Source organism: Aspergillus viridinutans (genome assembly GCF_018404265.1).
Source record: "Aspergillus viridinutans IFM 47045 DNA, scaffold_12, whole genome shotgun sequence".
Classification (NCBI taxonomy): domain Eukaryota; kingdom Fungi; phylum Ascomycota; class Eurotiomycetes; order Eurotiales; family Aspergillaceae; genus Aspergillus; species Aspergillus viridinutans.
The window spans coordinates 691,175-713,781 of NW_025091228.1; the positions used below are offsets into that span (position 1 = coordinate 691,175).

General features: G+C 50.3%; 7 protein-coding genes across 7 annotated transcripts; 3 read left to right on the forward strand and 4 right to left on the reverse strand.

The window, feature by feature from the left end:
* Nucleotides 1–1,120: 1,120 nt before the first annotated feature.
* On the forward strand, nt 1,121–1,994 carry sld5 (putative GINS DNA replication complex subunit Sld5; the record flags this gene model as incomplete). The annotated part of the gene is made up of 2 exons (XM_043274246.1): nt 1,121–1,294; nt 1,371–1,994. 2 exons carry the CDS (start codon nt 1,121–1,123, stop codon nt 1,992–1,994), a joined length of 798 nt encoding a protein of 265 aa, XP_043130181.1.
* A 443-nt stretch (nt 1,995–2,437) lies between these two features.
* On the reverse strand, nt 2,438–5,168 carry Aspvir_002649 (cullin family protein; the record flags this gene model as incomplete). Its single annotated transcript, XM_043274247.1, has 4 exons — nt 2,438–2,609; nt 2,659–4,538; nt 4,600–4,986; nt 5,127–5,168. The coding sequence occupies 4 exons, from the start codon at nt 5,166–5,168 to the stop codon at nt 2,438–2,440; spliced, it is 2,481 nt and encodes an 826-aa protein (XP_043130182.1).
* Nucleotides 5,169–5,611: 443 nt separating this feature from the next.
* Aspvir_002650 (DNL-type zinc finger protein) lies at nt 5,612–6,199 on the forward strand (the record flags this gene model as incomplete). The annotated part of the gene is made up of 1 exon (XM_043274248.1): nt 5,612–6,199. One exon carries the CDS (start codon nt 5,612–5,614, stop codon nt 6,197–6,199), a length of 588 nt encoding a protein of 195 aa, XP_043130183.1.
* Nucleotides 6,200–6,700: 501 nt separating this feature from the next.
* Nucleotides 6,701–14,600, reverse strand: Aspvir_002651 (putative HEAT repeat protein (DRIM); the record flags this gene model as incomplete). The annotated part of the gene is made up of 2 exons (XM_043274249.1): nt 6,701–13,187; nt 13,243–14,600. The coding sequence occupies 2 exons, from the start codon at nt 14,598–14,600 to the stop codon at nt 6,701–6,703; spliced, it is 7,845 nt and encodes a 2,614-aa protein (XP_043130184.1).
* A 469-nt stretch (nt 14,601–15,069) lies between these two features.
* Nucleotides 15,070–16,791, forward strand: Aspvir_002652 (CwfJ domain protein; the record flags this gene model as incomplete). The annotated part of the gene is made up of 2 exons (XM_043274250.1): nt 15,070–15,083; nt 15,135–16,791. 2 exons carry the CDS (start codon nt 15,070–15,072, stop codon nt 16,789–16,791), a joined length of 1,671 nt encoding a protein of 556 aa, XP_043130185.1.
* Nucleotides 16,792–17,425: 634 nt separating this feature from the next.
* On the reverse strand, nt 17,426–18,542 carry Aspvir_002653 (uncharacterized protein; the record flags this gene model as incomplete). The annotated part of the gene is made up of 2 exons (XM_043274251.1): nt 17,426–18,365; nt 18,424–18,542. 2 exons carry the CDS (start codon nt 18,540–18,542, stop codon nt 17,426–17,428), a joined length of 1,059 nt encoding a protein of 352 aa, XP_043130186.1.
* A 1,709-nt stretch (nt 18,543–20,251) lies between these two features.
* On the reverse strand, nt 20,252–20,809 carry Aspvir_002654 (uncharacterized protein; the record flags this gene model as incomplete). Its single annotated transcript, XM_043274252.1, has 3 exons — nt 20,252–20,543; nt 20,603–20,716; nt 20,781–20,809. The coding sequence occupies 3 exons, from the start codon at nt 20,807–20,809 to the stop codon at nt 20,252–20,254; spliced, it is 435 nt and encodes a 144-aa protein (XP_043130187.1).
* Nucleotides 20,810–22,607: the final 1,798 nt, after the last annotated feature.

Below are 22,607 nucleotides of genomic sequence, written 5' to 3' on the forward strand. Positions count from 1 at the left end.
TCCTTGAGCATGATCTCTTTTTGATTTCTCTTTCTCCCTCCGGCATCCAATTCTATCCGAGCCCCTTCAGGCAGCCGTTATCGGTGTTGGACCACCAGACCCAGCTGGACATTGGGGAACATGACACTTGACAGCGCCTTGCGGCAGAGCACATCCTCTCACCGTTTACTACAAGCTCCTTTCACTCGCTTGATATTTCCTTTTCTGGCTTTCCACAACTTCAGACACTCGCCGGCAGTGTGACCGCGGCATCGATATCGAATCCCAGCGGCTGCGACACACCGACCCACACGACCTTTTGATGACACGATCAGCATTGACCTTGCATCTCTACGCATTTTCCGGAGCTCGAGATTGTATCTTCGACAGATTCATCTACGGCCAATTTTGATCTCCTTTACTCCTCACCAAGCGCTCTCTTACAATATTTCCTATGTGTCCTACGACTATTCCCTTCGCGTTGAAACCAACATCTGCGCGGCAATCACTTGCATCCACAACGATACCTCGCCATCATGGCATTTCCTTACTCGGAGCTTGAGTTCTCTCATTTACACCCCCTACAAGTGTTTTAATCCCTCCTCCCCCCTTTTTGTACAATGTCTGGGGAGTGAGTCCAATATCTCGCCGTACGAAGTACATATCACCACACGGCTCGCCAGATCAGAAGGGCGATAATCTTGCATGTGTGACAACTTATTGAGGAAACTATTGGCTTGAATGGTTAAATCAGCAAATTTCTTCGTGGAGTGTCACTGCAACTGTACATAATACACGCCTCGCGGTCGGTTGGTCCATCCGACTTCTAATGGAGAGAAAATTGGGAGGGAATTCAGAGGCTGAAGATTTGCGATTTCCTTTGTTGGAAGAACATCAAATGAAAAAAAGTCTTATAATACATCCTTCTTTATTTTAAAATGGTAGAATGTATCTTACATCCGTAATATCCTATCATACCGATGCATGGATGGACCGGAATCAGACAAAGGAAGAAACCTGAGGCATCAATCTCCGCTCCGCCTTGTCCTCGATCTCCAAATCCCTCTTCGCTCTCTTTTTCCAGAGACATCCACCAGCCATTGTGCTCCCTCTCAAGGCTCAATGCTGTACGACATCTGTCATGGACATCGATGACATTCTCGCAACCGTCGACCGCCATGACACCTCGCCCGAATCCGCGGCCCTAGACCACCAGCTCCTGACGCGTCTCTGGGTCGCTGAGCGAGCAGTCTCGGAGCTCCTCCCATGGCCTGGGCCATTGATGGAACGGATGATGGAGCGAGTTAGGAAGCAGGTCAGCATTTTACACCCTCTATTCCCTCCTCCTCCTTCTTTACAAAAAAAGACGCGAAGCCCTGACCAACCCATAGATCGAAAGAATCGAAGACCTCGCCGCTTCCTCCTCAGACCCCTACAACACCACCACAACAAGCACAAACAACCCCACCCTCAATCTCAAACTCTCAATCCTCCAGACCGACCTCGCCCGCACCCAGTTCCTCATCCGCTCGTTCCTCCGCCAGCGCCTCGCAAAACTCACTAAACACAGCATGCACTACCTCCTCCTTGTCGCGCCGCCCCGCGCCTCTCCTACCCCCTCCTCGCAGCAATCTCACCAAACGCCGGAGGACTCCATCCCCGACCCCGCTGATAACCCCGACCCGTCCCCGCTCTCCGTGCAGGAAGCCGCCTTCCTGCATGCGCATCAGACGCTGCTGGCGGGACACTACGGGGCGTCGTTCTTGAACTCGTTCCCGCCGCAGCTGAGGCGGTTGGATGATAATGCGGGCGGGACGAGTATGGTTCAGGGGCCGGAGGTGCGGGAGGCGGTTGTGGTGAGGTGTTTGGTGGAGGAGGTGAGTGTTGTTATTCCGCCTGGGGATGGGATCGAGGAGGAGCAGTTTGGGACGACGATGCGGATGGGGGATGTGTGGGTTGTGAGGTGGGAGGGGATCAAGAGGGCGTGGGAGAGGGGGGAGGTCGAGGTTCTGTGATTTGATTTGGGGGGGAAAGACTACATAGCATCTGCCGGCGTTTTGAGGAGTTGATTTATCGGATGGTACATACATACCCAGACAGGCTGTATATGAAGTCAAAATCGACGCATTCGATCTGATTGTGTTTATTCTGCTAGCGAATGGTAGCTACTGATTTGTAGATAAGCCAGCAAGTCCGATAACAACCATTGTAATCATCGCTCGTAGCGGACCAAGATGCATTCATCATGAGCTAAGACGTCAGGGAAAAGATGAGCAAGCGAAGATTTCTATATCAATGAACCATGATCTCCCTTTCGCCAGTCACCGCTAAGTTCAATAATATACCATGCAAAAGTACTATGGGGGGATTGCTCGCCAAAAGAGACCAGTATGAGTCCAGCCACATGTCTTCGTAGGTCAAAGCCGAACGGATCAAGTGAAGACGGATGCGAATGCGCTCAAGCAATGTATCCATAAGTCGGAGGGTCCTCAGCCACACGCTCGAGATATTCACGGTCAATCAAACTCTCAATCCGTTTCTTGACCATATTCACATCGGGAACGAACCGCGCAGACAACTGGCCTAGCACCTCGCTCATAAGACTCGAATGGACCAGCGTTTTGCGCTGCCTAAAAGGCGATTAGTCTCATTGCCACTGAAAGACTTGAACAAACTTACTTCATGATTCGAACAATTGCCGCCTCAATACTGGCCCCACGCTCCTCATTCATCTTGCTCTCCGTTTCCTTACGCTGGTCCTGATTCTCAACCTTGTTGGCACCACCGCTGACGACACCAATGCGAACTTTCATAAACTGGCTCTGAAATTCGTGGTTGAAAAAGAACTTGTCCGTCGGCTTCACATCCTTGCTCATGGGTTCCTTCTTCAGAACCCGCGTTTTGGGTGCGACAGCCAGTGATTGCAAGTTGCGAATCAGGTCGTGCTGCGGAATGCGTGTCCGCTCCTGAATCTCTTCGAATGTGAGAGACTCGCCTGTAGGTACGTCATTGAAAAGGAGGAGTATGACCATGGCGTATGTTGATACATTGAGTTCATGCCGTTGGACCTTCCCACTCGATCGTTGAAACGTCGCCCGGATATCAGCGGTTCCCATGCTCGGTTGCCATGATAGCTTCCGGCCGTTGTGTTTGTTGAGATAAAATTGCTCAAAGCTCTGTTTAACGCTCTCTACCTCTTTCGGAAAGATACATGAGAGCTGGACTTCTCCATCTTTGGGGTTCGACATGATCTCCATGGGCCACATGGTGCTGGTGAGGACGTTGATTTCCAAGTCAACCCGTTTCTGGTCCGGGTCCCCTGACTTTCGTATATGCTCTTTGTAGCTGGCAGACAAGTCTTCCGAAATCGTCATGTCCTTGAACATGGCCTCCAAGCGCTGTGTAAACTGGTTTCCAACCTCCATCTTCATTTTTGAAATCATCTGCCGTTCAGCATCCATGCTGGCGGACCGCTTCATGAGGAGACGGCGAGAAAGATGTTTCTTGTAATAAGTCTCGAATAAATCTTTATCCTTGATGTACCGCAGCAGAGTGATGCCGTTGTCAAGAAGGGAATCCACCTCACTTTCGGTCTTGCCTTTGATGCCCTTTTTCAAATTCTCGTCGAAGAAGAGAGAAAGGAACTCAGAACTGCGTGCATTCGAGTTGATGAAGTCCGAAAAGCTAGTAGTGATGGCACTTTGCATGCCCTGGTCTGACAAGAAGGCCTTCTCCCAGATATTGTCGAATTTCCTCTTGAGAGCTAGAATATCGTCGACCCACTTGATAGCAGCCACTGTTTGCTGGTTCACAGGCTTTTCCTTTTCCGCGGGTTTCTTCTCGCTGCTGGGACTCTTTTCCGTTGCTTTTGAACCCGCAGATATTGACGACTTTTCATATGCAATGGACGAGGCATTGATCTCTCGACCCATTTGACTAATCCGTTTCTGAACTGCCGTGGTGAGAGGAGTCTTTTTGTTGTCAACCCGAGCGCTAAGTTCATAGATGTCTCGCAAAATATCCACCCGATCGTTGTCAAGCAGATTCCTGACACCCGTGCCTTCAAGATTGATGACCTCCGCGATGTTCCTGGCAATTAGCTCTTGATCGAGGACGTTCTTGATCTTTGGCTCAGTAAGGGTCGAGAGGGTATAATGGCATCGTTCTTTCTCTTCGGCAATCCGGTTCGAGGCGATCCGGCAAAAGGACGCTGCATCGGCCATTTCCAACAGACGCTGCCCTTCAGCTCGATAGAAAACCTTGCTTGTTTCGAGGAAAGCGGGTTCAAACATGGTCAGATAGAGTTTCGATGACTCCTCCTCCGTAATAGTTTCGTAGAGACCCTCAAGCATGTAGATACAATGCCGGATGAGGGGACGGTCAATGACGTGACCAGATCGTTCCAATTGAATCATGAACAGCACAGTGGTCTCAAGCACATCGGCAACCGTGGTTTTTGTGTCAGAGTGAATGGGAGATCTCAGGACTTGATCGCGAAATAACGCCATCGACGCAACATATATTGAAGGCTTTCGAAAGTCCGCCATGATGATTCGATCCTGTATGGTAAGAACATGTTAGATCCGAGATCCAGCGAACACAGAGAAGCGGTGGACAAACCATGTACATGAGAACGTCCGTAATCATCCCCATGCATAGTTGATGGTCTTCCCATGCACCCTTGAGCACAGTCAAGAACTTCTCTCCTGCTTCCCTTCGCTCGCTGGCTTGATCTTGCATATCTGCAGGCTCCTGCGCCAGCAGTAATGTCGGCGAAATTGCTGCTGTCACTGTTTTCTTCACTTCACTTCCAAGCCATTCTTCCTCCAGCTTCTTTACTCGTTCGTAGAGGTCATCGCCGCGCGTCATCAAGACGATTCTGTAGGCGTTCCGGTAAAGCTCTTCGAAGGAAAGAGCGGAGGCATTCTTTGTGTGTATTTCATTCAAAGAAGATGACAGCACCCCCCATATTGTGTCAAAGTCATCAGCCTTCGCCGCACTCAGACCCTTTATTGAATCATTAGCTGATTGTTCGTCTTAAAGTAAGTTCAAGAAGTTCTGTCATCCCAACTGCCGTCGTCAATTTGACAACACGAACGGCAGCATAGAGACGTCCAAACAGAATATGAAAAGCACAAAGAACATACCCTCCGTGGGGCACGAATCTTGTGCCTAGCCCTCATAGCCATCTTCGAGATATTGGCAATTTGCCATCCACCGGATTGTACCTCTCGACTTGGGGCACTTGCGCGGGGCAGAATAGTAGAATGCCGATGAGGAGTGAGGTCGTGGCAGAAGGGCGGGCAAAATGAGCAGGGGCGAGCAACTTCTAACGACGAAAACCTGTAATATCAAGTCTTTCTCTTCATCGTCAAGATAATCATTAATGAATTGTGTTGACGGGTTAACAGGAGACTTTGAAAGTTGTTGCGGAGTGAAAAGAGCTGGAAGAACGTAAGTCCGGCGCAATTTGGAGAACCGTCGTCATCGCCGCCGGAGATCTTTACTTTTTAGTCCTCAGTTTGCAAATAATCTTTCGACTTGAGGTATTCACTTTCTGACCAATTCTTGAACATTACTCCACCTCTCATCTGTATCTTTCCATCTATATCCTCAGTTCAAATACCCCATGATGCGCCCAGCAAGAACGCTATCGTCCGGTCTCCGTGCCTTCAACTCTGCACTTCCGCGGGCACTGCTCTCACAACCCAAATCGCGACATTTCTCTCAGCTGCTCTCTCACACTCCTCAACCTTCACCAACCCCTTCATCGAGACTTCTTCGGACTACATTCCCCCAACTCGCCGTCCGAAACAACTCCAGCTCATCATCATCATCCCCCCCGAACCTCACCGATCAAACCTCAAACGCCGCTCAGGACGCAGCCAACGAAGAGCAGAACAGGTTACGCCGCGAGCAAGAACCCGCATATCAGATTACATTCACCTGCAAACCATGTGGTCATCGATCTTCGCACCGTATGTCCAAACATGGCTATCACCGCGGGACGATCTTGATCCGCTGCCCGTCTTGTCTCAACCGCCACGTTATCGCCGATCACCTCAATATCTTCATGGATAAGAAAAGCACCCTCGAGGATATCTTACAGCGGGAGGGGAAGCGATTGACTCGCGGTTATGTTGACGGAGACATGGAATTCTGGGAGGATGGGACGGTGAAGAAGCGCGAGGAAGCCGGTGAGGGCTCGGAGGCCAAGTAGGATCAGGGACCGACACCTTGATTCATTCTTCGATCTTTTCCGGGTTTCGGTCTACGTTACTTAAAAGAAATGCCCTCGCGGCTTAGCACAGGCTGATGGCGTTCAGTTGCTGGGCTGAGAGGCAAAAGTGCTCGGGGCATGCTCAATGCGAACATAGAGGCGTTAGAGGTGTTGACTTTGGTAGAGATACATTGAGCACCGGTTGTATATATCAACTCCACTTCCTGTTAATGTACATTCAAATTCAACTGATCTACTGTTGATGGTTTCTTTTGGTATCCTAGGTGGGCAAAGTCTCAGTATACGGTTGGTGCTGAGTTTAGAACATATGCAATAGGATATCACTCAGTTATATACACTGCTCCCAGCTTATGCAATAGACAACATTATACCTCAATATGTACTCTATCTCGTAATCCAATCATACTTTTTATATACCCCAACGCCCAGCAGTGCAACAACATCCCAGTGAACAAACAAATCCAAACCAGACAACGGCATCTACCAGCCGCGCCTCTTTCCCCGTTGTTCCATTCCCTTCTCCTTGCGCTTCTCGCGCTTGCGGTCGTTTCGCCTCTTCTTGTCCCGCCCGTATTTCTCGGGTTCTGTTACCGCCTCAATACGTCTCTTCATTCGCCGCCCCTCACGTCGCTCCTTGATGGAGTCCTGGACAGACGCCATCTGGGTGATGTACTCCGTGGTGCCCAATTTCTTCTGAAGCAGGTCGAGGACTTCATGGCAGTTCGAGACCAGTGCCTTGTATGACTCCCGGAAGCGTTCATCTGACGAGCGAGGAGCGGGAATTGACGGATCGGTCAAGTGCTGAAGAGGAAGAAGGATAGTGGGCAGCGAGGGGAGGATCTGATCGGTTTCCAGATGGCGGCAAAGGGCTGCGAGAAGACCAATGGACGCGCTCTTGGGAATCAGGGAATGTGCCTTAGTCGTGAGGAGTTCTCTGCGTAGAATGGAGGAGATCTGCTGGAAAATGTACTGGATGGCAGGCTTGTCAGAGCGTTCCGGGTGCCCGTCAACGTTTCCTTCGTCGTCTTCATCTTCATCTTCACTCTCGCTTTCGCTCAAATCAGCATCCTTAGACCCACTGGTGGGGAACACAAGTCCATTCTGAGCGCAACACCGGCCAAGGAAGATAACGTTGCGGACAGTTTGCATAGCAAGTTCTTCACTTATACCAGGAGTGCGGAGACAGCGTAGACTGGCGCGGATCAACTGTAGCATGGCGTCCTTGTCAAGTGGCAGTCCTGTAGAGCCAACCAATGGAATCGACCCATAGCCATTCGCAGCATTAGTCCTGGCCAGATCTGCAAACCATGTACCGACAAGGTTAGAGGCGCAAGTCTTGACCCAAGCATGAGGATAAAACAGGCACTCTCGAACAGCAGCCCAGATCGGAACGCGCTCTTTGGCTAGAGCCACAGCAGGGACGGCCTTGCAAAGCTTAGTAAGGAGCTGCAAGGCGAAGTAAAGCACTTCCCAATGTTCAGTCTCGTCGCTCTGGAGAATTGGTTGCATGATCTCCGGGAGAGTTCCCATGACAAAACGGGCTTCCTTGTCCTTCTCCGTCTCCTCAACCTCGAAAAAGACCCTCATTGCTTGTAACCCAGTACTGGTCAGAAGAGTGTTTTCGGTTTGCTCGAGCCAAGACCGTATGGGTGTGAGCATGGACTTCATTTGTTCCCTGTCCGCTCTACTAAAGAGCTCGCCAAGTAGCGCACCTGCCATTTCTCTGCACTCAGGTGCATCGTCATTCGCCATGACCATGACCACCGGCAAGAAGAATGTACCCACAATATCTTGAGCCAATTCGGTTCCTGTCTTAGCCAAGAGCATGTGTACAGCTTCCATCACAGATTGACGACCTTCTTGGTGCTTGTATTCCAAGTTCTTGGCCAGGAAACTCAATTGCTTCGCCCATCGATTCTTGGCTTGAGGATACTCAATCAAGAAGTGAATATAGGTGCCGCGCGCTAGATCACGAGCCGAACGGGTTTGGTTCGTTACCATCATGGCTCCAATGTGGTCCATCAACTCATAGATTTCGGGCACCACAATTTTCCTGGCCATGACCGCGCGGATGAAGTTGAACGTTACGCCTTGGCGGTCTGGCTCTTCAATGTCGGAGACCAGACGTTGGAGGAGGTACGCGAGGTGCCCATCTCTGAGCTTAGCGCTCTTTCTCTCTCGCAGCATAGCCGACACTAACTTTAAGGACGCCTGTGCAGCCTCGGTATTGGTACTTGGTGCCTCCTTGATGATCTTGACTGCTTCGGTGAAATAGACGTGAGCGTTGTTATCAATATCCGCGAGAGGAAGCTTGATGATAGTCGACAATAGGCGAACAGCCGCGATCTTCACTTCCTCGTGGGCCTGTATTAACGAATCGCCGATGATGGGGATGAAGCCAGCCAGGTTTGTAGGAGTGAGCAGGGAGTCATATTTGTTGAGTATTGAGCGCAGCACATCAAGCGAGAATCGAGTCAGCTTGTAGATATGAGAAGAGGTCGTTCCACGTTTGTCGCCTCTCTTTGCGCCTTTGAGGTTCACCAAATAACGTTGTTCACGAAACGAAACGGAGGCCGCTTTCTCCACTTCTGCCGGATCGCGATATGTCTCCTTGATGACTTCATAGCAGAATACCAGGATGTCACGGCTTTCAGCGCCTGGGTTCCTTAGCAGACCCACTCCAATTCTCCGCAAGAGTTCGTCGAGTTTTTTGACCATGCTAGAGTTCAGTTTCTCGCGCAACAAGGACTCCAAAGGCCGCAGCAGATTCGCAAGATTTCGGACAGTCGCATTCTTCGCCAGCAGTTCCATCGAATCATAACTCTTACTGCTCTTGACTTCCTTCATCTTGCTCACATAATCCTCCGCATCTTTCTCCTGGCCAACCACGCCGAAGGTGTCATCCATCACTACGGCACTGAGATCCGCGAGACAGTAGTCCAAGTCTCCCTGCTGGAAATCATCAGTTGTCGCCACGAGCATCGAGTGAACTGTGAAGGAAAGAACGTGAAGCTGATAACCCTTCGTGAGAGTGCTGCGAAGTTCCCTAAGAATGTATCCGAAATAGTTAGGACCTAGCAGAAGGGCAATCTCATTAAGCGTCTTTCTAGCGGTGTCTCGCGCGTCTTGAGATCGACTTTTGAGGATGCTGCAGACATCCAAAAGAACAGGAGGCAGGCGGATTGCCATATCCTCCTCGGGCAACAGCTTCAGAAGCTTGATTGTAGTGACTGCAGCTGGCAGACGCAAGCTCATCTCAGCCTCATTTTTGTGGTGGATGAAGTCAGTCAGGAAAGGGGTGAAATTAGTGGTCAGCTCTGTCGCGACCTTAGCAGGTGATGGCATAGTTCGAGCAAGGTTGCACTTGGAGGGCGCGGAGATCTCAATTCCTTCCATGCTGTCGTCGTCGATCTTCTGAACCACCGTCTTTTGGCTCATTGCGTTGCTTAGGGCATCTGCCATTCTGCCTAGAAGCCTCAAAATGTTCTTTTCCATCTCAGACTTGCTCTGCATGTACCCACGGTATCTCCGAAAAATGGCTCTGAATTGGTTCCAGTCCAACCATTCTGCAAGGGCTCCGATAGTGGCAACAGCTTCCGCAATCAAATTGTGGCCACCTTCGTCGACTTCTTGGTCGAAAACAAAGTGTTCATTGAGTGGAATGAAAATTGTACTGATATTCGAAGCCTGAAGACTACCCTTGGCTGCTTCGCTAGCAAGACGACGGAGAGCTCGAAGACGGCGATGCTGTTGTATGTGGAGAATGTTCGTGAAGAACGACGCCTCCTCGTCGTCACCAACGAGAAGCCCATGCATATCTTGCACATTGGGCCTGGTGGGATTCATCTTGACAAAGTAGCCAAGAGTAGACACGAATTCGGTCCGAACAAGCTCTGATTTCTGTCGGATTCCGCTCTGCAAAGCTGGGAACAGGATTGTTTTGACCAGGGGTTCGAACTCGTCGGCGCCGGCGCCGTCTTCCTTGGTAGCTCTCTCAATAAACCGCCTCAGTCCAAAGGAAGCACTTGTCCTGATAGCAAGTTCATCTTCATCCTTTACATGGAATAACATGTTATAGAGGAGGGGACGCCACTGTTTCGCATCCAGGGTCTCCCAAAGACTATCATTGATCTTTCCGAAGGCTTGGAGACGACGCTCGTAGTCAACTTCGAGTTTCTTTCTAGAGATCGAGTTCAGGTCCGCACAGAGCTCGGCCACTTTCTCCAGTGCAGTATCGTGTTTCACGAAAGCCGCGAAAACCCTGGACAACACCTCTCGATTTGCATCATCTCTGAAGTAATCAAACATGGACGAAACTGCCTCAAACACCTCCTCAAATAATTTTGGATCTTCCTCAGGGTTGAACAGAGGCAGGAAATGTTCGAGGATGCGCAGGAGACCCGACTTGGTTTTGGGAGACACTCTATCCGCTGGTTGACGCAGGAGATATGTCGTGATGCTCACCAGTTCCGTGGTTTCCTGGAACGATTCGACACATGGTGCCAGGAGAGAAATTGTCTGAACACCGGATATCAAGACCGGACGGGAAGGCCCGCGTTTCAGCAGGCGACCAAGGTGAGAGAGTGTATGCTCGATATAAGGGGACAAGACTTCGGATCGAATCTCATCTGCAGAGAAATCGCTCATTTCCTCTTTCTCTTCCAGCTCTTTTCCACTAGCAAGTCTGATAAGAGGGACCAGAATCTCGTCCATCACGTACACCTTGACCTCGTCGCGAGCAGATTCCACACTGAGGCAGTCGACGACCCTGGTCAGGACGGTATTGTTGTGGCGCACAAGATAGAAAGAGGACCTGGGGGCGGAGGTCCAGGTATGGAACAGCCGCAGTAGACCCGAAACTCCTTGAGCCGTCTCGATCGCGAAATTTTGAAGTCGAGGGTTAATCACTTCGTCGAAGATGACACGAATGTAAGCAGACCAGTCTTTGTCCAGAGAGACGGCGAAGATCAGCTCAAGGCAACGGATACAAGTATGCTGGATATTGCGGAACACGGTCAACAGCCTCCCTTCAGGTGAATCCGCAGCAATGTCGGAGTGGTCTTTCTCTAGCTCTCGACAGGCTCTGACCAAACAGTATAGGACCGCGTCCATAGATCGCTGGGCATATAGAGCCATTCGGCTTTGCAGCGTGTCGAACACTGTTTCGATCATCCTTAGCAGACCCATCTGTCTCCTGGGGCTAACCAGGTCTCGAGCGAATGCTTCTTGGTCGACTTGCCCCTCCTGTAACAATGAGACATCTCCAAGAGGACCGAACGATACCCGCATAAAAATTTCGAATTCGCTATCGGGGAGCTGTGACAACGTCCGCAGAATCGCCTTCCTGCGTCCAACTTGGCCGGCTTGGCCACTTGCGCTAGCTTTCGAAATCATTCGGCCATACAAGAGGCGTAGGAGGACAGGAAGAAGTTCACCTCTATGGGCTTCTTCAATCAAGCTGTCATCATCACCGACATGCACGAAGACAGAAAGCTCATCTTTGAAGCGTGACTCGTCCAGAATGTTCAACAGATTTTCTTGGTACGGCATAATGTTCGGTGATTTCCAGGTAAATAAAGCTTTGAGCGCGGACTTTTGAATCTCTGAATTACCATGGCAGAGCAGCCCAAGAAGGGCGTCATGAACCTCTGACGCCTTGAACAGGACTCGAGGATTGGCGAACTTTCCAAGCAGCGCAAGGAACGACAACCGGTCATGGAATCCCCAAGGAATGTACGAATCGTCGGAACTTTCCGCATCCTCGTCATCGCGTAATGCCCACGCAAGGAACAGGGGGATAATCTGGCGCGATTTCTTCTCAGCTAAAGCAGGTGCTGCATTAAGAACACGCAGAGCATGGGTTCGAGGGGCCACAGGAACGACGTCAGAGAGCTCATGATCTCTCTCGAACCCTTCCAATAGCTTTGAACTGGGCGGCATCGCAGCATTGAAATGAGAAGCAAGACGATCTTCAATATTAGCCGCATTGAAGCATTTGAAATTTCCAGTAGTATGGTATTCCGCCTCTTCGTCCGCTTTATCCGCGGTATCGGTTGAGCCGCGCTCCTGAAGCCATTGAAAAGCTAGGTCCGAAACGATCTTTTCGCCTGCTGAATGCTCGCTGATCGACTTTAGTGCAGCAGCCGAATCCTCCCAAAGCGGTGCCAATTTCTTTGAGAATAGACCAAAGCAGAAATTGGGGATCAACCTGGCCATCCATCGCTGAGAAGCGACTTGCGGGTAGAGGATGGCAAGCTTGCGGACGTGCATCGACAGAACTCGTGCAGTCTGCAGATTGAGCGGGCTCTCTTCAACTTCTATGGCCAAAGAAATGGGAGCAGGATCTTCTCCTGAAGCTTGTACCAACTCTCGCAGGATTTTTAACGATAACAATCTGACTTGTTGAGAAGGGCCCGCGAGGTTGGTAATTAGAACGTTCGCGAAATCTTCCAGCGCGGGTTGTCCGAAAGCCAGCTTCGTGGAGCAATTCGAAACATAAGCCAAGATCGCTTCAAGGAACGGCTGAATCCTAGAGTATCTTGCAGCAGCAGAGCCGATTGCACTCCAAAGGGCCGAATCGACACCTTCATTAGAAGCAGCCAAATCAACATAAGACTTAAAACCCTGGCCAAGGAAGAATTTTGTGGGGGTTGATAAATCAAGTTCACTCTCCTTCAAGATGCGGGATAAATGATCATGAAGACTGCGAGCGATATCGGGTAGAAGAGAGGGTTCCGTGGACAGAGATATGGCGCTAGGGAGCTTCGAATATGCATTGAGAAGAGCCACTTCAGTGGCACTGGGCCCATGACTGCCCAGCATATCCTTGATGCGGGCCTTCCAGGGAGTCGGGCAGGTGACATAGCCAGGCTTTGAAAGTTCCGAAGTGATACAGCCTGCCTGGTTCAACCGGAGCAAGGTCAGACATAATTCGTATTCATGCTCTTGCCACGAGGCATTGACGAACCTAAGGCTTGGGTGTTAGTAGGTAGAAACATCAGCAGATATGCAGTCTGACTTACTTCTGGAAGTAAGGAAGGACGACGCTATGGAATCTCTCCGCGCCCCATTCCGAAAACGTAGCACAGAACGGAAGAAAATAAGCCGAGAGCTGTTCCTCTGCGACAGCATCCATGAGCGGGCGCATGAACGGTAACATCTCGTCCATAGGAGACACCTGGAGCGCGTATGCTACGGTAGTCAGAAGTTGAGGGATCGAATCGGCATACGCGCCAGGCGCAGCCGAGGCCTTCTGAAGCAAGAGCAACAGAGTCTGATGAACGGGCTTCCAGTTCTTTATACGCGACCCTTTGCGGGTACAGACACAGATGAACATCAAACGAGAGTACAAGTTTGCGTGTTGTTTGTCGGACTTCTTGCGATTGGCTTCGATGTAGGAATTGATCGTCTCGATGATTGGTTCGAATGTGTCGGCAGTCGTATTGTGATTGACGTTAATAAGCACCCCGCTTACAACCTCGACTGCTAAGCTGCTGCGCAATTCACTGCCGGTCGGAGCATTATCAAGGAGACAGTTGAGAATATCGGTTGCGTTCGAGTGCAGCCCGCCTTTGACACCTTTGACCGCATCCGAGAACATAGCCATCAGGCCTTCCTTGTACGTCTCCACATTCTTCGAATCCGCAGCCGCCTGATGCAAGTCGTCAAGCAAGAACGAAACTGCATGCTGTAATGGAGCCTTATTTTTGTAGTATACGAGCCCGGCCTTTCGGATGAGGAACGACATTGACTCGGCGGCAAATCTAGCGACGAATGGCTTCTGGCGTTCTTTTCCGAGGTAGGGGGTCATGATGCCCAGAAGCTGTCTCAAGTCTGGGACAAGCAGACGAGAAAGAAACTTGAAAATCCATGCCAGGCATGTAAAGCTCCACTCGACCACCTCGACATCAGGATGAGTGGCCGCGACGGACGCCACGAGAGTCACGGCGGTAGCAAAGTGTTTCTCAAATCGGACCCCCAGATCTCTCGCAAATTGAGCAAGCAGTGTCAGCAGCGGTTCAATGGAAAGCTGGTCCCTCTTCTCAATATATTCCACCAGTAGTCCCATAATCTTGTCCTCATGGTATAAAATCTGGGCAAGACTTTCACATAACCGGTTAACTTTCCGTGCGAATTGCGAAAAATTGTCCGACAAATTCAACTCCATCCAGTGGTCGAACGCCGATCGAAAATAAGAAGAAGTCTCATCTCCTTCTCCCTCTTCGCCAAAACTCGGACGGCGCACTCGATGAATCGGGTCGATCTTCAGTTTCGCGACACGCTGAGAGAACGGTTCGAACCGATGCGACTTCGTTGTCTCTGTTCCTTTCTTCACACGCTTCACGGACGCTGTCCGCGAAGTTGACGATGCTGCCACCATCTTGATGGCTGACGGCGACAGAGAGAGCAACGCCGACGAAATCGTTGCAGTGCTTCCTGTCGAGAAACACTTTCGTCGTGCTTGTCAATACAAGGGAAAAAAAGTTGATCGGCGGCCGCAGCAGAATTGTTCCGGTGCGGAGATTAGCGTCGGCCTTAGGCAGCCTCTGCGCTAACCTAGTCAAGAATAGTTCCAATGGCACGTGAGAGCAGCGGGTCCAAGTCTAAGCTTCTTTTGGATCCGCCTTTCGAGCCAAAAATGGTGATGTCGATGTCTTCACTGCTGTTAATGTTAAATATTCAATTGCAACAAGAAATTTCTCTCTTGGAGCAGCATAATTAGATCGGCCTACTCCATCAGTGTCAAAGGAGATAAAGATTTTGCTCAGTTCTCAGAGAATCCATCTTTCTTCAACTATGTTGGTATCAGCCGTTGCATCATAGTGTTCAGAGTATAACTTAATTGAAGAATGGCTTCGAAAATGTAAGTTCATTTTTTCTGTTATTGATACTCGACTTGCTAACGGAGATCTAGTGTTGTGATTGGGAGCGTGAACTGTGAGCTGCGTGAAGTGTTCACCAAGCTCGCCAAGTTACACGTCAAGCAGAACTTCTCAATTGCGATCATTGTTGGGGATCTCTTCGGAGATTGTTCGACGGAGCATGAGCTGGACGAGATCACTGCCCTGTTGCAGGGCAACATCAACGTACCCCTACCAACTTACTTTGGGTTAGGCAATCGACCCCTTCCCACCAGGATAGTGGAAAGGATCGAGGCGAACGACGAAGTTTGCCCGAATCTGTACTTTTTGGGCAAACGTGGTACTCTTAAGACAGCGGAAGGAATCCGTCTTGTTGCTCTTGGTGGTAACCTCGAGACAGACAGCAAAGCAACCAATAAGTTCCATCCCGGCTACACGGAATCGGACGCCAGGGCACTCTACGGAGCCCACAGTGCGGATATCCTGATCACTCACCAATGGCCCAAGGGCATCCGAACGGGGTCTAGTGCGCCGTTACCAGAGGATGTCAAAGTGCCCGAGGAGGTGCAATGCATCGCGGACCTCTGCTCTACCTTGAAACCTCGATATCATCTTTCCTCGTCCGATGGATTCTTCTACGAGCGCGAACCATTCTTCCACATGCCATCAGAAGATAATCCGGACGCCAAACCCCTCACCCGCTTTATCAGTCTGGCATCCTACAGCAAAACATCCAAGCAAAAATGGATGTACGCCTTCACGCTGGATCCGAAGGCCCCTCCGCCCCTTACCATCCCCGTGGGCGCTACTGCAACCCCTCTGGCCCCCATCCAAGTCAAGCGGAAAGTCCTTCCATCTCAGCGAGAATCTTACCACCGCTTCGCAGGCATGGAAGAAGACCATAGCCGGCCGCGCAAGCGCGCCCGAGCGCCTCCCCCAGGGCCAGAGCAATGCTTCTTCTGCCTCTCCAACCCCAACATCGCAACCCATCTCATCACCTCCATCGGCAACGAAAGCTACCTCACAACCGCCAAGGGACCCCTCTCCACCGCCAAAACGTTCCCCTCCCTCAACTTCCCCGGCCACATCCTCATCATCCCCTTCACCCACACCCCCACCCTCTCCAGCATCACAGACCAGACAGCCCGCCAATCAACCTACGCCGAAATGCAGCGCTACCGCTCCGCCCTGCACGCCATGCTCCAGCAGCGCAGCAACGGTGCCCTCGGAGCCGTCACCTGGGAAGTCAGCCGCGGAACCGGCATCCACATCCACTGGCAATTCCTGCCCGTCCCCGCCGACCTCATCAAACGCGGGCTCGTCGACGCCGCCTTCAAAGTCGAGGCGGAGAACCTCAACTACCCCAAATTCGAGCGTCCCTCTGCAACCGCCGACCCCAGCAGCGAACCGGGCGATTTCTTCCGCCTTTGGATCTGGGAGCCCCCGTCCGCCTCTGCGGCGGAAACTGAGAACCCCGAAGGATCGGACGGCGCCGCCACCGCCAAAGGAACGGAGACAACGCTCCTCCTCCCCCTCGGTGCGGAATTCCGTTTCGATATCCAGTTCGGGCGGCGCGTAATGGCGAAACTGATGGAGTTGGAGAAGCGGATGAATTGGAAGGATGGGGTGCAGCCGCAGGAAGAGGAGGAGGCGGATGCTGCTGCGTTCAAGGAAGCATTCAAGGAGTTTGATTTCTCGTTGCAGGAGTGAGGTCACCGAGAGGCGTTTGTCTTTGACTGGGTTGGCGGTCGTCCTTTGCGCCCATAGAACTTTGCTAGCGGGATTGTCTGAGTAACAGATACGGATACCACATGGAGAAAAGTAAATTAATGATGGTGACGTCCCTCAATTCGAGGCTACATTAATTGGGACCTTCTTGTTTTGGGGTTTGTATATCTCGGAAGACGTATTTACTACAGTCTTGAAGTTTTATACTCGGTGCTAGGCTAGGTCAGGTACTGTTCCATCGAGCTAGCCTAATAGCGATCCGCATCGACTAGTTCAAACATGAACGAAATGGTATACACCAAAAAGAAGACATCAACACCCATGGCCCAAGACAGTCAGTCCCATGTGGTCCAGGACTAAATCGTGAGAAGCAGAGGGGATAATCCGAGGCGAACGCTCCGTCACGTAGCAGGCGGCCGTGATTCCCATAACACCGAAAAGAAACCCTTATACTTAAGAGCAAGAGCTGACAAGCATAAAAGAGCAAGGCGCAGGCTTTCAACCCAGAATGATCGTACACATCACATATATCCGAAATGGGGCCGCAAGCTTTTGGAGAAAAATAAAAAAGAAGACAGGACTTATTCAAGAGGTCTTGTGTAGCTCAGTTGAGATGCTAAACATCCCGATATGAGTTAGATACAGGCTTTCGCCCGCTTTGTAGGATACTCGGGGGCCTGCCCGGATCGCTCACTTCAAGAGGAACAGGATTCGTCGCCGAGAATGGTGGAGGTGGAGACGTAGGAGGGTTCGGGGACATTCCTCTGTATGATGGAGGTGGCGGCATGCTTGACATGCCTGGGGAGGGTTGGCGGTAGGGCAGATGACGGGGCATCTCAGTGGAAGGTGACATTGCCGTAGGCATGTTTGAATAGTGCGTTTGCGAGCTGTAAGGAGCCGGGTTTCTGGGCATAGGTTGCGAAAAGCTCCGTGGAGAATAGTCATGATATGCGCGATCATATGGGGAGGTTGCGCTCTGGTTATATGGTCCGGAGGAATCATGGCTATACTGGCGCTCGTCATCGTAAGGCGAAGTCGCGTGAAAATAGCCGGGAGAAGACGTGTGCGTTCTAATGGGAGGGACGCCCATTTGACCAGGGCTATTGAACCTCCCAGGTGACTGCACTCGCTGATAATCCTGGTGCGCTGGATTCAGGGGCTCCATTTCCATCGTATCCTGATGACTGCTATCCTCCACTCTTCTGGTGACAGCATCATTCCAACTCGGCATCGCAGGCAGCGCATCCTCGTTCACCTTGACAGGTGGAGGGCTGGTTGGCGACTCGAACCGCGCAACCTGGGCTCCACGGTAAACTGGAGGTCCTGGAGGAGCACGATAACCACCGTTTGCCGGCATAGGAGGCGGCTGATGATACTCCGGGTCATCAACATACTTCGGTCTCGGAGCTTTGTTTCGAGGGGACGGGCAGCAACACGAGCAGCACCGGCAACAACCCGTGCAACACTGGATACCGCAGCACAAACAATTAATCACGCACGCAATCACAGAGATGAGGATGACTGCGCCGATAATGATACCAACGATGACGGGCCATCTAATTTGATCTCATGTCAGCAAATCGAAGTGGATGGGCCAGCAAACGCGCAACGTACTTGCAGTAGGGTTTTGCCATGCACTTGTCCCAACTCGAGAATGTATCCGGCGCAGACTTGAAGTCGCCGACTACGTCCCGTGCCCATAGTGAGAGCGAGGGGCGATCAACTGGACTCATGACGCAGGTTTAAGACGATTATTTATCTTCCGTTATCCCTGGCAGATAGGTTCTTCCACAGATCACAAAAATTCAGGTGTTTCCCTTCCGACACTGCACTGCTGGTTGCCTGGCGATCTAGTGCAATCTACTGCGACAACGCCAGGGCGAGATAAGCGCACCGGGAAAAGAGGTGTTTTGGCTCGTACGATGCTGTCATAGATCGCTAGAAAGTCGATCTTGACAGCGAAAATCCGAGATAAATAGTTTCAGTCAACTAAGATTTCAGAAGATCGCATGTCATCCGGCGTGAAGCGCAATTCGCCGGTCTGCGGTGGTTAAGGTATGTAGGCAGCAGGTAATCTCGACTGCCAAAAGAGCGTTGAAATTTGTTCTTAGGAAGGTCGATACTCGAACAAGAGTATATACACAAGTCTTTGAAACGTAGAGAATGAATGAATGGGATAGAAGAACCGAAGATGAAAGTAAGACGAGTCGAGTTGGTGACGAGATGCGTCTCAGACTTGATGCACACTATCTTATCTGACAGCCGACTCCAAGGCACTATTCATCCAGGTGGTCGAATACTGAAAAGAAAGTAAAAAGGTAAGGTGAAGTGGCGAATGAAAGGGAAAAACAGAAGAACTCAAGAAATCATAAGTTTAAAAAAAGATTAAGAGGGAAGAAGAAAAACATTGACTTGGGAAAAAGGAAGGTTGGAAAAGAGGAGGCAGAGGGATAACGATAGGCATGATTATCACGCGAGGATCAGCAAGAATCATACCTGTAGAGAGGTAGGTACCCGTACCTCCCCGTACACCAACCGCCTATCGCAGCGGGCAGGAAAAATGCTGACACGCTGGTTGGTTCTATCCGTTGGAATGGACTAAATAATGTTAACCAAAAGGTTTACAGCGGGAGGTGTCCCCCATCACACGGTTTGCACTAGCCAAGAATTTCTACTTATTAGTTTGCAGGCACATGGTTGATCGATAACTGATAAAGTGATAGCCCTTCCCTGGTCTCTCCACCGCGGTTCTTTGCCCTTGCAAATTCGTCGATCGCTCATTTTATTCGAATGGGATTTCAATATAATTGGTAGTTGTGATCCACAGAGGCTTCGAAATAGAAGATCTCCTGTATAGAGTCAAGCATACGAAGAGCATGCTTTGCGTTGTGTCTGAAATATTGTCGATGGAGAATACTGGCATCCTACTATGTGCGCAAAGGAATGGTATGTCAAGTACAGTGGCAGTACGATCAGGATGAAGTGCTGCACGCCTGAGCAAGGCTGGATGTGGCAACAGAATATATAACGGAAGCACTTGACTTCATGCCAACAGAGATGAGGTCATTCTGTATTGCTGGTCAATGAATTATCACTGATTAAATAAATTATAGCACCTGAATTTCCTAGAACTGGTATTGTGGCTACTAAAAGCTTCCACGCACAATGCTGTAGGCCATGAAAGTCAAGGGCGCGAGATTTTCCCTTTGGGTCATTATGAATTAAGAATCCGAGAGACGAAATATAGAGACTCATGGTAACATCATAAACTCCTTCACAACTGTAGACCGCATCAATTATGAAGGAAAGAGTGGAACGGGAGACAAGGTATCCCAACACTGCCGAAAACGCCTCAACGAACAACAGTGCTCCCTGACCAAAGAATCACTCGACATCTAAGACAACAATGCTCCTAGTACCAGTGCATGCAATCTGCAGTAACCTACACCTTGGGTCCGTCCTGAGGTGGCGGTCCTGGCGGAGGCTGGTATACTCGGTCACCTCCTGCGTTATAAGCGTGCGGCGGCGACTGCAGCTCGATGCCCGTTTGTTGTCCACCAAAGTAACCATGCATCTGCGGCTGAGGTGTATACTGCGGTGGCGGCTGATGTTGATAGTAGGGATCTCCATAATACGGCTGATTTGGTGGAGGAGGGCCTGGAGGAGGAGCAAGCCAAGCGGTTCCGGGATGAGGCCGGAGACCGCGATGGCGACGACGGCGAGCGTTATAACATCTATTATGAGCAATTAGTCGATATACATTACCAGATGGAGAAAGGCGACAGGCACATACGCAAGAAGGAAGAAGATTATGAAGGCTGCGCCGACGATCACAGCAAAGGCAACCCAGCGGCCCCAGCTATACCAGGCGCCGTCGTTGCATCTACCAGTAAAAGAATCGTAATAACTAAAAGGGAGTTAGTCACTCACTTGACTTGAATGTAACAGACGGAGATGGAATGAATACTCACCATACGTCTCGCTGATAGAGGATCCCCATGGTGGTTGGAGAACCTCTCGATTCACGGCCTGAAGGTGTGGATGACGTAGATCAGGCGGTGCACTCCTGCAACCGATAGATAGAGGCGGTAGACGGTGGTACAAGGAAGAATGCGAGTCAAATATGCTTGAGACACAGGGATGCTTGATGAAAGTGACGAGAAGTTATGTAAGGGAGGAGAGGAGGAGAAATTGAAGACGAGAGTCTGGTAGAAACGTACCAAGTGAAGTTTTTAGAGAGCTGAAGGCAGCAGCAAAAAGAGTGGGCGATGGGAATGGCCCGGGTAATTATGGGGACTCTCCGCCGATCGGATTGGGTGTTAAGGCTGTGGCTGTGGCTGAGAGCCTGAGACAAATACATACAGAGGTACCTAGGTACCAAGGACTCCTCGATGGCTGGGGTACTTGGCGTTGATTGTTACTACTCTAAGCTAGAGGCACTCTAGCTATACGAGTAGAGTTCATTCAGAAGATGGAAGTCATGAGATCCTTGTCTTGGATGGATGAGGAGGCGCAGACAAAGAGCCAAAATTGACTTTGCAGATTATTTGGCTGTTCTGTCAGACCACTAACAATCACTGAACTGGTAGAGGTACAGATTGCAGAGGATAGCTATGAGTACCACCATAATGAGCTCCGAACCCTGACAAATAATAAAAAGCATCAAAAAGTCTTCCAGTAGTTGTACCTCGGAGATTCCAGAATATCCACAAATAACCACTCATCTACGGGTTCACAATCCATCTGTCTCCAATTGTCCTTCTTGTTTGCCACTTTGCTCACCGTCCTCTGTGACTGCATATTCCCGTCAACCAAGCAGCATTAATAAGCCCCCGACTTCAGTTTGACTGTCACATGGCATGGTCAAAGAGAAGAAGAGTGTCAAAAGTTGTCAGTACTGTATAGACTACTCTGAATTTGGGTCAATATGTCTATCTCGTTAAAGCGACCCATAGGACAACGATGTACCCCGGTAATCTTGAGCCATGTTCATATTGAATTATCGACCAAATAAGGCCCGGGCTATCTACCCCGTACTGTAAACGGACCCTTTCAGCATCGACAAGTACCTGGACCACTCAAGTTGGTCAAGTCAGTGAACTAAAATAATTCTACCTTTATTAAATCATAACATGCACGGTTTGCAACCAGAAATTCTCGTCAAAGACCTACAATATCTAACTTACGATTTGATGCCTTGTTCCGCCAACCATAATCCCCCATCTACCTATGACAGCGAAGGACCAGGATGCGATGGCAACGCCTGTCTCGCGAGCTTGTGGTTGGCGGGGCAGGATTCGCTGGAAGCCCAGGGCAGGGCTTGTTTAGTTCCCGTCTTCCCATCTGCAATGCCAACTCATCAGTTGGCCTGTGTGTGGTCAGTGGCCACTGTTGGACCTCTTCAGTGACAGCCATAAATAAGTTGGCTGGGTGTCATTATCTCGACGCCTTCTCCAAATTTTCTCCTAGCAAAGTCACCTACGCTCTCAGAAAAGCTGCCGAGTAGCGCTGGCCGTTCGGGGATAATTGATTTTGCCTTTTCGCAGTGCAGCTATATCCTCTCTTATGGACCTTCTCTAGACTTTTACTGCTTTGATTAGGTTCTGCTTGATGTCTCATGGAATCAAATCAAAATAGCAGCAGAGGGCTAGCTGATTGTCGGCTGATCTTATGCCCCCCTTCCAGCTAGACAAAACGGATATCCTTGGTGATGATACAAAAAATGGCTTGATATTATTTTGACAATAGGTGAGAACATGCTTGGCGCAAGGGACTCCAAAACCGCGCAAAGAAAAAGA